Raw genomic sequence first — 16,433 nt, 5'->3', positions numbered from 1 at the left:
GTGCTTTTTGATTTTAGGAAAATCTAAATTAAAAATGGTCAATAAATGCAAGTAGAGTGGGGAGAGATTAAGCTGTATTTTAATCCAAGTCATTGCAGACAAATCAAGAGTAAATGGAAATTTTTAAAACAAAGTATCCAAAACAAGCCGTAAAATCTTTCTGCTACTTTGATTCATTCTTTGCTATCATTTTGAGCAAATACAATATGGAAATAAATAAGCTTGTCCTAAACTTCAAGAAAAACATGGTTGGGTTTACTTTTTTGTCATTGTGATATATACAAGCATTCTGATATGTAGCAAGTGTGAGTCCATCACAGAAGCAAAGCCACAGCTGCCAGTGGATGAGCATTAGTTTAGTCCCTAATACTGCAAGACTTACACACATACTGGTTTTATTACCATGAATAATTCCATTGACTTCTCCCCCAACCCCAACGCTCCATTGTACAACTCTGCACGCATGTTTCTCTACTACCTAAATGCCTGTAGGGTTGGAACCACAGAAAGAAAGTGAAAAGGAGAGTTGACTAATAAGGCTTTTAATAATGATACAGTTTTTACAATATTGTATTAAAAATAATTCTGTTAATTAAATTGATATTTGATAACTGATATTTTGGAGAATGAAGGGAACCAGAGCCTTCATCCTAGAATCTAATGTGCCCAGTAGAACCTTAGGTCCCTGGCAGATGTTATATGTATCGGTTCATTAACAACATACCATACATTCCCCCAATTCATCACACCATAAAGTGGTAAACAAGCAAAAAAGTTATTCCACATTAAATCTGAAACACCTTTATGACTTGCTTTGATTTGAACATAAGGCATGTTAAGGCTTGTACAACCATGTAGCAGAGCTGCACGGAAAATGTTTAGATATGCTAGCCCCACTTGGCGTTCTCTACAAGTTGGAAAGCTACAAACCCAGCAGCTGCACACCCAGATGCCCAACAGACCTGCATGTGGGGCTGCAAACATGGGTTCTAAAGGTCCTGGGCTTATTAGAAGATATGGGATATCTAAAAAGTGTGCATGTACATGTGGCATGCCAGCAGGATGCACAATTGTGAGGATCAGGGATCGGATCCAGTTATGCCAGTAAATGATTATCTGCCGCCACTCATATGCCCATGCAGAGTTCACACCAGTGAAGATTCAGATCACCTTGCAGGACCTTTGTATTTCTAGTTAAGAACCAATGTCTTTAGTGTCAAGTAATATTGAAAAACCTATCTTTTGTAGGTGCATATCCGTGTGGCTTCACCTCCCATACGATTTCCTTGTTATATGGGAATAAATATTCCAACGAAAGAAGAACTAATTGCAAACAAACCTGAATTCCATGATCTTGCAAACTATATAGGTAAATGCATTTTTAATGTTGTTTTCTGAAGTCTTTAATGAGTAATCAATGCTTACATCAAAGTATACAAAGCAGTTCAAAAAATTCTGTCTAATAAAAGACTAATTCAGTCTAAATTCAGACTAATAAAAGCTGACCCTCCACTAAATCTGAGTTGCCTTCACAGGGAAATTGCATCAACCCCAAGTACGCTTTTTGTCCGCTGTACTTTGTAGCTTTTCCTCCTTGGAAAAAAAATATACAAAGCAGCAGAATGAATGTTTAAAAATAAATTGTAAATACTCTGTATCATCAGAGCTCTGTTTTTTTTTATTCCTGTCAAACAATCCAGAAGTAAAATATTACCTAGGATGAGATGCAGCGTACAGAATTTCAGACCACTTTCAGTCAGAACTGGTGAAAGTATAGCGTGTACTGAAGAGCTGTATTCCATTTATCAGGTGTTTGTGAAGTCTCCCTAATAAATTACTTGACTAAACTTATAATATCCTACTTTTTTCCCTTAAAATTCAATTTCTAGAGCAAGTATAAATACTTTTCTTGAATTGAATAGCAAGGTTTCTCCTGGAACTGTGAGTTTGAAGCCAACAAAAAAAAAGTAATGGGTTACTTTTGCAAATATTACATACTATAGTAGAACAAAAAAACCAAATGCTTGCATTGTTATCTACAGTGTGGTAAATAACTCATATTCATTATCATGTAGGCAACAGTAGGCATGTAATGACTTGTGAGTGGGCATTATACATAATCTTGCACCGTAGCAATGATTTTAAGAATTTATGGGTTTAAAAAAAACACATCAGTGGTTAAAAGTCTTTAACAGATTTTTCACTATAAGTGTTAGCTGTTATTGTCTAATTTAGCATTGAAGTCAGAATCTTCTAATAAGCCATTTTTCTACAACTGATTTTTCTACAAAGCATAATTTTTGCTGGAGGATTTTATTTCAATTGCCATTCACAAAGCAGTTAGGGAAAGTGATACAAAAGTACTAAGGTGAAAATACTTCGCTGCTGGAAGAAGACTTATATAAACCACTTACTGCATCCCTTCATCATTACCCCTGTATCGAGTAAGAAACAGAGAGCTCTGGATGCGCTCTATTCTGGCGACATGCTATGCCAAGTGCCAAAACAGCCACAAGAACTTTTCTTAGAACAACTGGACACTCAAAGTCTTGCTGGACACACTCAAAAAGTCTTAGTGGGTGTGTCTACATGTGATGCTCTGTCACCATAGCAACCTGCTACAGCAACGTAGTGTCGGTGGTCACTAACTGTGATGCCGCAGCTACATTGCCATAGCAACACACTTCCTCGTTCTAGCGCACTGCTACAGTGATGTAGCAGCTAAAAATAACCACGCATGGTGCAGTACGGGCTGTTTATTGCGCCATCATTTACTACTTCCAAAAGGCAGCAACATAAACGTCATAGGGATGCATGTAGATGTACCCACTGTGTTGGATTTTCACTTTAATAATTTGAATAGTACAGTGGTTTGCCACATTTTCTGTACAAAAACCTTCCCCATCCATCTAGGCATAAAGACATCAAAATACCATTTAGAAATACGGGAGGGAAAATGAGTTGTGAATGCTTGATACCTTCCCAACCCTGGGGAAGGTAGACCCACTGGATGAGAACCCACACGGCTACATTTTCAAGCCCTGTTTCATTTCATTTACCAACAGAGCAGAATTTAATGTTGCGTTGTTTTTTGTTTTTTTAGGAGCAGACAGTGTGGTTTATCTTTCTGTTGAAGGCTTGGTGTCATCTGTGCAAGAAAGTATTAAAGCCAGGCAAGAAAATGAAAACCACCTTAAAACCAATAAGTCACGTGTTGGAAAGATTGGTCATTGTATAGCATGTCTCACTGGAGAATACCCTGTAGAGCTCGAATGGTGAAATTTTAATGCACGAGCAACCATGCTAAATGTAATTTTTGACTGAGAAATGCTTTGTACCTAATAGCATATAACATTCTCTTACATTTAGCAAACCACTTAAAGCCTATTATATCTGTCTAATTGCTGTAACTGAAATAAATCTTTACAGACTTCCAATAACTTTATGGTGATAACCATATAAGTACCTAAATGGAGAAAATATAAAATTAGGCAGATTTGATTAACAGCATTGCTTTTTTGACATGCGACAGTGTATAAACCAAAATATTTTCAAATACATAGCTGTTCCAGCTGAAGAGGTTTTTTTTTAAACCTTGTTTGGGAAGATGAATATTTTTTTATAGACAAAATTGGTTAATTTAACCAACTAAGGATACAGATCCTGGAGCATAAAATGAACTTCAGAATTATCAAACAGTATTGTTAAGAATAATGTGAAGCCTGCTTTTCTGTTTTGGACAAAATAGCAGATTCTAGAAAGTTTATTTTTCTTTTCTTTTTTTTTTTTTTTAATGGTTTTCCCAGCAATTCTTATTAAGCCCTTTATGGAACATTAGATTTTAAAGAACAAGATAAGTGCCTAAATGTTTGCTTATATGGTAAATTGTCTTTATAATTCAGCTGAATCTAATCTATGTATCATGTTCAGTGAATGTTGCCTTCATGGCATGTGGCCTTAAAAGTAGAAGACTCATGGAAATTCTAAACAGAAAGCTCTATAAGTTGGTGTAGTTTAAAGTTATGAATAATAACCAGCATAATTAGTACAATCTTTTGGTGTTTTTAATTTATTTCAGTGGAATCTGTTGGCAGAAATTAGTCACAATAGGATTAGACCTGCATTGCAAACTTGATGATTTTTTTCCCCTAAACATTTTATTTTAATATAACTTCTTAAAATATGAGGGCTGAATTAATGTGTGCTTTTATATCGGCTTTTAAGGTATCATGAAAAGAATATTTTTGATTAACTTGAGAACATGTTGATATATTGTGTCAACTGAAGATGAAAGAGTCAAAATGCATTGTGTTAATTGAACAGAGTTGCAGGTAACCTACATCTATGTGAACAGTTGCTAAAAGGAACAATTAAACTTTCATAAAATTTGTGGATTTCTACATATCTTTAAATGCTCTGTATATACGTCACTTTTCCAGACTATTGACAGCAATTTATTTTAAAATTGGCTTCTTCTGTATATTGACCTTTGATAGATTTCATAGACATTTGGGCTGGAAGGGACCTTGGAAGATCATCGAGTCCAGCCCCCCGCCCAAAGGGCAGGAAGTCAGCTGGGGTCATGGGATCCCAGCAAGATAAGCATCCAGTTTGCTCTTGAAGGTGTTCAAGGTTGGTGCTTGAACCAACTACGATGGCAGGCTGTTCCAGACCTTGGGGTCTCCGACAGTAAAGAAATTCTTCCTTATGTCCAGCCTGAAACAGTCTCGCAGTAGTTTATGACCGTGAGACCTCGTTTCCCCAGATCCTGGTGGTCACCCCTGATAAATTTATAGGTGGCCATCAGATCACCCCTGAGCCTGTGCTCTTTCAGTCTAACGAGCTCCATGGCTCTCAGCCTGTTGTTGTAAGGTCTGTTTTCCTGACCTCTGATCATGCGTCTGGCTCTTCTCTGGACTCTCTCAAGCTTCTCCACATCCTTTTTGAATTGTGGAGCCCAAAACTGGATGCAGTACTCCAGCTGCAGCCTCATCAAGGGGAGAATGAGGTCCTGGGATTTGCTTGAGAAATATATATGGATGCAAGCCAGAGTTTTGGTCGCTTTAGTAGCTGCAGCATCGCATTGGAGGCTCATGTTCATCTTGTGGTCAATGATGGACCCCAAGTCTCTTTCTTCTGTAGTGCTAGCCAGCACAGCACTGCCGAGCCTATAAGGATGCTGCAGGTTTTTCTTCCCAAGGTGGAGAACCTTGCATTTTGCAGTGTTAAACACCATCAGGTTCTCATGCACCCATTTGCTGAGCCTGTCCAGGTCAACCTGGATCACCCACCTGTCTTCTGGCATGGATGCTTTGCCCCAAAGTTTGGTGTCATCGGCGAACTTGGCCAGTCCGCTCCTGACTCCAATGTCCACATCATTAATGAAGATGTTGAACAATATGGGTCGAAGGACAGAGCCTTGGGGGACCCCACTGGTCACAGGACACCATGACGATTGACTTCAATAAATTACTACCCTCTGGGTCTGACCACAGAGCCAATTTCCCAGCCAGCGGATCATGGTGGACCCAAGGCCACAATTGGTCAGTTTTGCCAAGAGGTGATCATGGGATACCAGATCAAAGGCTTTTTTGAAGTCAAGGTATATGACATTGATCTCTTCTCCCTTGTCTGGGTGATAGGTCACTTGGTCGTAGAAGGAAATGAGATTGGTCAAGCAAGACTAACCCGCAACAAACCCATGCTGGCTATCCGTCAGGATGTTGGTGTCAGCCAGTCCATTAAGGATGGCCTCTTTAGTAAACTTTCTAAGATCTTCCCCAGGAAAGAAGTCAGACTGATGGGCCTATAGTTAGCCGGATCCACTTTCCTCCCTTTCTTGAAGATAGGCACCACATTGGCCTTCTTCCAGTCTTCGGTCACTACACCAGAGCGCCAGGAGTTTTCAAATATCCGTGCCAGGGGCTGGGCTATGATGCTCGCCAGCTCCTTGACTACCCTGGGGTATAGACTGTCAGGGCCAGCTGATTTGAAGGTATCCAGCTTCTCAAGATGTTCCTTCACAAGGTCAGCATTTATGGAGCGTAGGGGATCTCCCTCACCCGGACCTCTCTGTCCCATAACGGGCATGGGCGTCCCATGGGACTGATGAAAGACCAATGCAAAGTACCCATTTAATAGGTTGGCTTTTTCCTGGGCATCAGTTGTCAGTTGCCCCATCTGGTTCAGCAGGGACCCAATGTTGCCCTTGTTTTCCTCCGGCTCCCCACGCATCTGAAAAAGGACTTTTTATTGTCCTTGATGCTCAAAGCTAGTTGAAGTTCAGTTGCAGCCTTGGCTTTCCTGGTTTGCTCCCTGCAGGACCGGACCACTGCAGAATAATCCTCCTTGGAGGTGAATCCCATCCTCCATCCTTTGTAGGCTTTTCTTTTTAGCCTTAGGAGGTCTGCTAAGTCCCTGGAGAGCCTCTTGCTGCCTTTCCTCCAAGATGGAATAGACTTAGCTTGTGCACTGAGGATTGCTCCCTTGAGGAGCCACCACTCTTCTTGAACTCCCCTCTCCCTGGGGTCATGGTCCCTTAGGGCCTCACTGACAAGCATCCTGAGCTTGTCAAAGTCAGCTTTCCTGAAGTTAAGGACTTCTGTGTTGCTGACTGACTTGCCAGCTTTACGGCGGATGGTGAAGGTGATCAGCTCGTGGTCGCTGTCACCCAACTTCCCATCGATCACTAGGTCGCTGATTAGGTCATCTAAGGCTACTTGCAAAACTCTTACTGAAAAGAAAAAGGTTAAAAAAAAATCTTGTTTGTTTTCTTTATATAGTTAAATGGCAGAGCCGTACTGTTTACTGTATTTTAACTGGGATATTTTCAGTTGATGTGAATTATACAAATCTGAAGACCTAAAGCCCCAATTCAGAAAAAGAAAACATTTAAATATGTGCTTAAATTTTGGCATACATTTATGCAACTGCAGAGGCTTCCTCAACCTAAGGGTTTTTAAACCCAAAAGTCTGCTAAGAAAATTTTTTCCAACTATTTAAGTTGGTCTAATAAAATGTATCAGATTCACCCAAAGAACCTTGTCTGCCTATGTCCTTAGACCAACATGGCTACAACCTGTAAAGGTAGTCATATAATTTGGCTTTACTGAAATGCTTTGCTGAATCAGGACTTGCACTAGGTAACATTTACAATAAAAATCATGTTAAAACTCTGGACTTCAATGAAAACAGAGTTGGATCCTTATTTTGTTCTCAATCAAGAGAACATCTGCATCTGGATCTTCTAGATCCCACAAAGAAATGGGTATCAAGCCCTTTTTATAAAACCCCAACAACTGGATCTTACTCAAGATTAAGGCAATGAAAAATTCGGGAGCAGCACCATCCCATGCCAGTACCTTTCCACTACCCCCATCTAATCAGGAGTGATTTAGCGAGAAGGAATTAAAAACTTTAAATTCCTTTTCTTCTTCCCCACAACCAAAAAGCATACATTTCTGTGGGAAGGAGTAACTTGATCTCTGCTCTGTCCATTAACAAGGAGCCCTTTCTACGCTGGGATAACTCATCTCTAGCCATGTTTTAAACAGTTGTTGGAGGAGGATTTCTCTCCCCTTTTCCTCAGCAGCCTTCCATAAAGAAAAGAATTCATGGAGATCAACCTTGTGCATGAAAGCCTGTGCAAATGCCTTATAGCTATTTTTGAATGGCACTGTTACAGTTAACCTTGCTAACAATTGTTTTAAACACAGTTGTACATGGCAGGTAGCTTGGTTGTGATTCCTTCAGGCCTATTAGGAGTGCTATAGAGTCACAGGCTTAGGCCCACCAAAAAAATACTATAAGACACCCTTAATAAGGGAGGCCACTGAGGACACATAAACCGATTTCTTGGGACAAATAAAGAGAAAACAGGATGGGGAGTGCAATCGTATGTTAATAATAAGGAATCCAGAAGGGGACATGCTGGCAGTGCCCCTGCCCCCTGAATAAGCTGAGGGAGCCTGTTGACACCGACCAGTGAAACGGTGTGGAGGCATGAGCAGAAAGGCAGCCCCACACTTTCCCAGGTTCCCCCCTGCCCCCGGCAGAGTCTCCCTCCTGGTCTTACAGATGGCCAACTTGGCCAGAGCCAGGACTCTGATTCATTCAGGATGAAACCCTGACTTAAAAAATTAAGTGTTGTCTTTTCCCTGCACACTGCCAAAACCTAAAGGAATGAGACAGAACATTCTCAGACACTATGCTCCATTCAGATTTGCTGTATAGATAAATACTCCTTAAAAAGGGTCAGGAGGAATAAAGGTGATATTTCATCAGACAGCAGTCTAATGGACACTTGGATTTAGATTTTTAACTAATCCAACTGCTTGACATTGTATCCTTTAGATGTGCATGTGTATGTGTAAATGCTTCCTCCCAGAGTATCTGTAGGGCAGTGGTCTCCAACCATTTTAAGGTGAAGATCACTTTTTGGCACCCCATGATCTACCATCCCCCACCACCCCTCCCTGCCTCCCAGACAAGCCCCTGGTCTCTGACCCCACTCACTCAGCCCAGCTGGGTGGCAGGAGGCCTGGTTCAGCCCAGCCACATGCGACCTGCTGCTCCCGATTGCGGAGCCTCTGACAGACTGAGCTCCACTGTCAGCAGCTCCACAATTGACCAGTCGATTGAGATAAATTGCTGCAGAAGCGCTCTCTAGTCTCATATGTCACCATTATTTTTGATCTACGCTTTCAGGAAGAAGCTTTTACCTTGAAACAGATATTTGTGGGCACAAGCCACGGGCAGTCCCGCCAACTTAGCATGTGGAGTCATTTGAAAAAACGTGCCAAGGTGGTAATGGGCCCCCATGTCCCCAGGGCGGTGCTGCACTGTCCCATGCTGGGGAGCTGCTTCCAGCCTTCTGCAATGTTTGCACTTCACTGATGGTGTCAATTTAAATTTCCAGAGGGGCTCAACCTGTCTCAGATCCTTCCAGAAGGGCTCAGCACAGCCTTTCCCATGCAGGCAAGGACCCTGTGGGCTCTGCTGCCCAGGGAGCAGCCTGGCACTGGCTCCCCGCATCCCAGGCTCTTCCGCCGCTACAGCCCCAAGCTGGGTCAACTACCCAGCCCCTGCCCCGGGATCCTGCCCCGCCCCCGCGCCACTGGGTGGGTTCCAGACCCCACGGAGCGGCGAGGGGACGAGCTGCAGGCTGGACTGTACCACCTCATGCTTGGTGGGAACCCCCGAGTCTCTCAGCAGCATCCAATCACAAGCAGGCACCCGGGACAAGCACAGCAGTGCAACCCAACACGCCCTGCGCCAGCACTCGCTTCTTACGCTCTCTCCTCCCCGCCCCCTCCCGTGTATCCAATCAGAACGCAGCAGCCGCTAGCCAATGAAAAGGCGGCTTTGTGGCGCGCGGTCGACCAATGAGAGCCGCCTCCTGGGGGGAGGGGGTCGATCCGCACACTGGCAGGCCGCGACCAATCAGCTGTGCGGTGGCGCTGCTGTTGTCACAGGCAGGCGCAGGTTCCCGCGGCAGCCGCTCGGCGCCCAGCAGGTGCGTGTGGCCCCTGCCCCTGGCACCGGCCCGGCCCTCGCGGCGCGCGATGTGTCCCGGCCCCCGGGTCCCAGCGCGTGGCTGCGTGTGCTCCAGTTCCTTCCTCGCGCCACGAACTGCTGCGCAGCAAGGAAGGTGCGATGGCGCATGCGCTCTGGTGGCCCCTTGACTCCCTCCCCACGCGGGTTTGCGCGAGGTTCCGTCTGCCGCCTTTTGTGGGGAGGGCAGCCCCTGGCTCGGACCCAGCACCTGGGGCGGGCAGGCAGGCAGGCAGCATCGTCGTACGCAGGGGGTGCCCCCCCCCCCAGCACAGCCCCACAGGGGAAAGGGACCTAATCCATCCCAGGGGGAGTAGGGCATGGCCCAAGGGTCGGGATTTTGGCAGGGAGGAGAGTGCCTCTCCCATCCTCAGTCCAGATGGGATGACTGTAAGGCCATATTTGGCCTGTTGGCTGGAGGTTGAACACCCCTGTATTGGAGCAAGCTACATGCATGCAAATAAAGAAAAAATTCATTCTCCTAAAACATTATTTGTGGTATTGTATCTGTTAACAAAAAGTGTAAATTGCTGGGGGGTGCAATTACAGCCCCCTGGAAAATCCATGAGACTATTTAAAAACAAAACAAAAAACCCCAAAAATATACCCACTGTCAGGCTTTCTTGTCTTTTTTCTTCGAGTGTGTCATGCTGAATTACAGCTTGGTGACACTGAGTGTACATGATAAGAGCGAACTCAGCAGAACTGAACTTGACCAATTTAAAACAGTGCCAAGAAGGATTCATTGCCAAATGTTTGGAAGTAAAATCCACGTAGCCCACAGATCAGTAAGTAAATGGCAGTTTTCTGTATGTGTAAAGAAAACTGCAGAGATTTTTGGCTTTGAAGGAACATCCTGGGTCTTTATTACTGTATTTTTTCACATACCGAACCCCTTGCATATTTTGAAAGGGCGGCTGGAACGAGAAAATAAATTGTTCTTTCTGGTAAACAGTAGGAGCAAGTAGGGAACCAAGAGTGCTGCCTGTCCCAAGCACCAATGGGGCCCACAGACCATCCTGGTGTGCTGGGGCTCGGGCCGTGTCCCAGTTCCAAACCTGCCAAACCAGGGTCTTGGGCTGGCTCCAGGGCACCTTGCTGGGTCAGACCTGTTGTGGCAAGTCTGGGACCTCATATTGAGTCTATAACTGCATGCTGGGTCCAGGCCTGCATGCTGGCCACTGGCTGGGTTTGACCTGGCATGCCAGGTCCAGAGCCAGATGCTGGCTCCAGAAGTACATGCTGCATTGGACCTTGCACACCAGAGCCACACATGGGGTCAGGCCACAGACCAGTCTCGTGCTGTTGCGTAAGGGGCATATTCTTATGCCAGAAATATAGTGGTGAAGGAATGGTGACCATATGAATTGCTATGGCTCCCGCATCTATGGGGATCTGTTTTTCTAGTATATAATGCACAGCCCAGTCTTTGCGAGATGGTTTAGGAGGAAAAAGTGATGGGTTATATGCAAGAACATACAGTACTCCTAATCGTTGTGATTTTAAGTGATTCAAATCACATTAGTAATTTTAGAAAGTAGTTGTTGTGGTCTCTTCGCCCGTTGATGCTCTTTTCATTGGAACTGGTAGATGTGTTTCTCCCTCAGTAGTAAACATCAACTTACTTATGTGGAAAGTTGCATTAAATAATACTACTTATTGAAGTAAAATAAACAGAAGAGCCCCAAAGCAATACAAACACCTGGATTTTGATCCAGCGACATGCAATTGCCATTTGGATTAAATTAGGCTGTATGTTTTACAGACAAGTCCTGTTGTTGTGTTTCATCCTAAAAATCAGTGCAGACATGTTTAGGAATATTGTGAATTTAAATATTTTTAAAGTCTTACAGTCATTATTTTTCTTTTACAGTGCCCACACACAAATTTGCCTAGTAAAAGACCTATTTGTATACAAAATAATCTCAACATGGAAAAGATGTAATTACTTCATCTAAATGACAAATCCATATACTAAGAATGGGGAAAAAAGAACGTTTACAAAATAGCGATGTATTATATCCTTGATGGAGGAACAGAACTTTGAACTCGGGCATTACCAGGTAAAAAAAGGGAAAACTAATTTTCAGTTATCTTGTATTTGTTTCTACTTGCATATTTAAAACACATTTGATTAAAGATTTGGTGTGAAATGGTGGTTCTATCAGGCAATAGTAAATTGGCATCTTGAAAATTATTGTTTTTAAGTAAGTTTTTTTTAAATTCACTTTCAAAGATTCTAAAAGAGACATTATATATGGACAAGCAACTATAGAAGTATATTAGCAGAAATATTCCCTCCTAAAAAATAAACATTCCAAATGGAAAGTGATTTTTGCCTACAAAGGGAAAATAATTTCCACCAGTGTTTTAAAAAGTATGCATTTCAGGAGTTCCTGAGAAGATGAAACTGAAAATTGGCTGGTCATATTAACTTGCTAATTAAGAAAGCAACAGTAAGTAACTGTCCCTTTTTGATACAGTGCAGAGGCCTTATATATGACAAGGGTATTTTTGTCAGCAAAAATAATATTCAGTAAAAATATTGACTTCAGATTTAGAAATTAAGGTTTTACTAGTAAAAATAATGTTCAGAGGAGATCTCATGCAGATGCACTTCCTAGATTTTTTTCTTAACTGACTAAAACGCCTATAATATTAATATTCTGTTATAACACAGTCTGACTTTTTTTCCCTTTATTTTTTACCTGTTCAAAGGACTGAAGATCTGTAATTTGAGATGACTCTTCAGGAGATGGTGCGTCAGGCAGCCACCCTATATTCTGATAGAAATGCAGTATGTTTTGATGAATGTAATGATAAGCCTCCAATTTTCTACACTTACAACGTGGTTGCGAACCTTGCCATGGAATTAACCGTCTTCCTGCAAAAATACTGTGATCAGAGAAGGAGGTGTGAAATAGGCCTCTACTGCTATCCAGGAATAAATTTACCATCTTGGATTTTGGGGTAATGCCTTGAATACTTATACTTGTTCTTCTGTTTATCTCATCTCTCTTAAGGAAGTTTATCTCCTTCTTATTTCCCTAACATGCAGAGTCATTTTAAAACTACTCAAGTTGTCGTAGGCTATGGGCATTTATACCCATACATTTTTGTGTTTGCATGTGTCATAGATCTGGCGTGTTGGAGCAGATTCGATTAATTGAGTCTGTCCTGCACGCTAGCTGATGGGCATGGCACTGCATCACTTACAGTTGTATAAGCAGCAAAATGCACATCAGCATGGAGAAAATGGTGGCAGTGCACTGATGAGCTAAAACACTTTCTATGTGTTTTAGTTTGAAAGCAGACCACCGCCATTTTCTACACGCTGATGCGCATTTTGCCACTTGTACAACTGCTAGCAATGGAGCAATGGGCACTTTTCAAAGCCCCCAGCACTGTGGTGTTTGCAATGCCCAATGTCTTTGTTTTAGCTCCATATTATCTGATTTTTAAAATTAAGTGTTTGGTATTTTGCGTATCTTAATTGATGGACGGGTAAGCCAGGGAGGAAAACATTCCAGAGCTTCTTGGCTTGTGGTACATAAAGCTTTGCAAGGGAATTTTTTTTTTTAAACGAGTTTTAAATTTCTTGAGCTGGCATGTACTTTCTGCTCAGTGATGTTTAGCTGTTATAACTGTGTTCAATTACATCATTTTGTTTTTACATGCAAAATGAACAAAGATGGTAGCCCTTAACTGGGGAAAATACCCTAACAAGTTTGGGCTTTAAATGTCATTTCTTAAATCACTCTTCATTTTATCTGTACTTCACAGCCATAATATGTCCAACATGAAATCTGCATGTGCACCAGTGTGTGAAAGATGCACTTTAGCCCTTTGTAGTGTTATTATTGCCTAGATTGCATTAGCATCAAGCACTGTAACTTGCGGTGTCCATAAAATATGACCTAAGTTTTCACTAGTAAAAATTCCTGGGTACCTAAATGTCAGTTTGTGGGCATGTCTAGAACTTCATAGTGCTGAGGAATTCAGTGCATAAACCCTCTCAAGATTCACGAAGTAGGTATTCCTCCACCTGTCTTGCCTGTCGTGCCCAATCTGGCTTGCATTTTCTAAGAATACCTGTCCGGCCCTATAGAAATTGTGGATGAAAGAGGATGCAGTGGTGCTGTTTCTGCTCCTTACCTTTTATGTAACTCAGTGATTGCACTAGGGAAAAGTACTGTAAGAGACCCAGGTGTGGTTCCTTCTTTGCTTGAGGGGTTTTTATCTTCCCAGGTGCATGCTGAAACCATGGGACAGTCCATCTTGCTGACCTTGTTCTACTTTGCATGAAAAATATTTCAGAGGGATTAGTATTCCAAGCCTAGTGGTTAAAGCAGTCATTTTAGAGGGGAAACCTTGTTTGTTTCTGAATATTTCACTGCAAACTGGATTGCTTTAAAAGTGGAATATTACTTGGAACAGATGGGACCCTTTATTTGTCTTGTCTTCTCTCAGATGAGCGCTTTAATCACTAGGCTCTAGAGTTAATGCTGTTCCTCTGGTCCACTTGGTATTTAAGGTGAGGGCTCTAACCACCAAGCTATTGGAAAAGAAAGCAGCAGAGGGTCCAGATATCCAAACATGGATTGTTCTAATTATTTTCTTTCAGCTATTTCATATAAACAGGAATGGTTAGAAACCTTACTGCTATCTGCATTAAAAATGTCTGAATCTACAAAGGAAACAACATCTCTTCTTATCTTCGCTATATTTTGTGAGGGGCTGGCAAAGGCATTTCCCACCAGGAGAGAGTTGCGAATCCCAGCTGGAGATAGTTGTTTCCCTGCCGCCTGGTGTAAGGTACCTAACCCCTGAAGAAAAATGGAGTATAAGTTATTATATAAGATTCTCAGCTCAGGGTTGTAAATTCCAGTAGGCAGATGAGTGTCTAAAAATGAGGAGCTGACATGTCAGCATTGCAACATCTATGTTTTGTTTGGGCTAGCTTTATTGTAGCAAGAATTCATTTGTGAGGAAACCCAGATAACAGTACTGTTTGTAAAATGCAAGCCTTAGCAAACTATTCATTTACAAAATGATTAATATCCAAGCCACTTTTTTCACCTAAGTGCTTAGGGTTTTGGTAAACACAGAGGGAAGAAGTCTCATTTTAACACATTAAAGCCACTAGATGGAGCATAGATCCAATTGTGATGTTAGTAATCATTTAAGAAAAACTGCAGTATAAAGAGGTACTACAGTAAATTAGAATGGAATAATACATATATCCACATTTATTTACTCATGAGGATAAAATTTTGTAAATTAAATATTCATATGCCAGGTATCTTGAACAAATAAGGATGATGTTCTTAACATGTATTTGTGTGTATACATGCTTGCTTGTACAGTTATTGTTGGTTTCTAAGCAGTAACAGAAACTCACGGAAATTCAGGTCCAGCTTGGGTCAGTGGAATCTTTTCTGATAATTTTAATAGCGTAGGGTTCACTCCTTGCATCTTCAGCTTGTTTGGCTAAGAAGAATGGCATGTATTTTCATCTAGACCAGTTTCTTGGTGTTTCATGCTATACAGGTTGCAGAAAAATGTGGATAGCTTTAACTGTTTCCTTTCAACCCTATTTGAAAGAAACTAACAGAAATGGTTAGAAACCTTACTGTTACCTACATTAAAAATGCCTGAATCTACAAATTTAAAGGACATTAAAGGATAAAAAAGCCATATAGAATTTATGTAAAACTTAAGGTTTATTTTTAACTTTTTAATCTTTAAATGTTCTTAATTGGGCATAAATTTTGCCTTGGTAGAATTCTTCAAGTACCAGCTGCATATTCTCCTGTTGATCCAGATGCACCACCAATGTTGTCTACTTATTTTATGAAGAAATGTAATCTCCAATATATCCTTGTTGAGAATGACAAAGTAAAGGTCAGTGATAAAGCCATTAAAAGGAATATCAGCTGTGGTTTAGAAACCTGTAGCTCTTAAGGTAGTTGCCCTTTCTATTACCAAAACCTCGTAAATCGATATCTTTTTCTGTTTTGATAGTGATGGGATGTTTTGTTTTTACAGACATTCTCAGGTTATGTGAAATATCTGAATGTTTTCCTCTAAGGATTATCTTATTTTCCTGTTAACAAATTGCTTCTGTGTTGTAACAAAGAGGTGTCAAAGATGCAGCTCACAGGCCAGATCCAGCCCACAAAGCCTCATCATCTGGTCATTAAGGCTGCCTCTAGGTCTCAAAATTGACCCATACACTACACTGGCCCTGCATGAAGGATCTGGGACCCGTGCTGCACATTGTACCTGCCCCAGCCAGTCCTGGACTGTCACGTGTAGTGCCTGGGCAAGGCTGATACAGGATGGGCACCAGGTGTAGCACAAATCCTAGACTGGTCTGTGGGTGCTGTGTCTGGTGAGGGTTCTGGACTGGACTGGACACCACTTGCACTGGATCTCGCATGAGGGAGAGGGTGTCTGTGGACCTGTCCTGCAGCACGTATCCAGCACGTGTAGCCAAATAAGTTTTGATTCTCCCTGTTATAATGCATTCCATGATGGTGTGCATGTGTATTTAGGAACTTTCCAGTCTTGTTCCTCTTAAATGTAGGTTAAAAGTGGGATTTAGAGCTGTTTAGGGAAATTTGCAAATATATAGTTTAAGACAGTCTTTTTTTTCCTTAATTCTTTCTGTACTGTCAGAATTTGAAAAGGCACAAATAAGGCTTCACCATTTATTTGACTCTGGCAGTCTTTCTTGCCCAGCACAGGAGGATCTCATGAGGTCCCTTCCAGCCCTAAACTTTTGTGATTTCCTTCTGTCCTGGGTTGTTCTTTTTGCATCCTCTGTGTAAATAAGTGCATATTAAGTGCATCCACATGAGTGAGCTTCCAAGCTGAAA

At 41.9% G+C, this 16,433-nt stretch overlaps 2 protein-coding genes across 11 annotated transcripts in view; both read left to right on the top strand.

The window, feature by feature from the left end:
- Positions 1–4,051, top strand: part of PPAT (phosphoribosyl pyrophosphate amidotransferase) — a 96,699-nt gene extending 92,648 nt beyond the window's left edge. Inside the window, exons 10-11 of the mRNA XM_090035982.1 lie at positions 1,249–1,369; positions 3,104–4,051. Coding sequence (XP_089892108.1) covers positions 1,249–1,369; positions 3,104–3,279 — 297 coding nt within the window. The 3' untranslated portion in view covers positions 3,280–4,051. The remainder of the gene's footprint in view (positions 1–1,248; positions 1,370–3,103) is intronic.
- Positions 4,052–9,384: 5,333 nt separating this feature from the next.
- Positions 9,385–16,433, top strand: part of AASDH (aminoadipate-semialdehyde dehydrogenase) — a 33,271-nt gene continuing 26,222 nt past the window's right edge. For 4 of the 10 annotated variants that reach the window (XR_016440709.1, XM_090035970.1, XM_090035963.1 and 1 more), the window contains exons 1-5: positions 9,409–9,649; positions 10,194–10,340; positions 11,426–11,615; positions 12,271–12,522; positions 15,336–15,456. Coding sequence is in view for 9 of the 10 variants with exons in the window: in XM_090035970.1 (XP_089892096.1) it covers positions 12,293–12,522; positions 15,336–15,456 (351 nt within the window). In the remaining variant the exon portion in view is untranslated. Of the gene's footprint in view, positions 9,650–10,193; positions 10,341–11,425; positions 11,616–12,270; positions 12,523–14,176; positions 14,368–15,335; positions 15,457–16,433 lie in introns of those variants that run through there. The other 6 variants (XM_090035964.1, XM_090035965.1, XM_090035967.1 and 3 more) reach the window with 6 other exon arrangements.

Source organism: Crocodylus siamensis, chromosome 2 (genome assembly GCF_052110815.1).
Source record: "Crocodylus siamensis isolate JL-2025a chromosome 2, ASM5211081v1, whole genome shotgun sequence".
Taxonomy (NCBI): Eukaryota; Metazoa; Chordata; order Crocodylia; family Crocodylidae; genus Crocodylus; species Crocodylus siamensis.
This window is presented reverse-complemented; position numbering and strand designations above follow the sequence as displayed.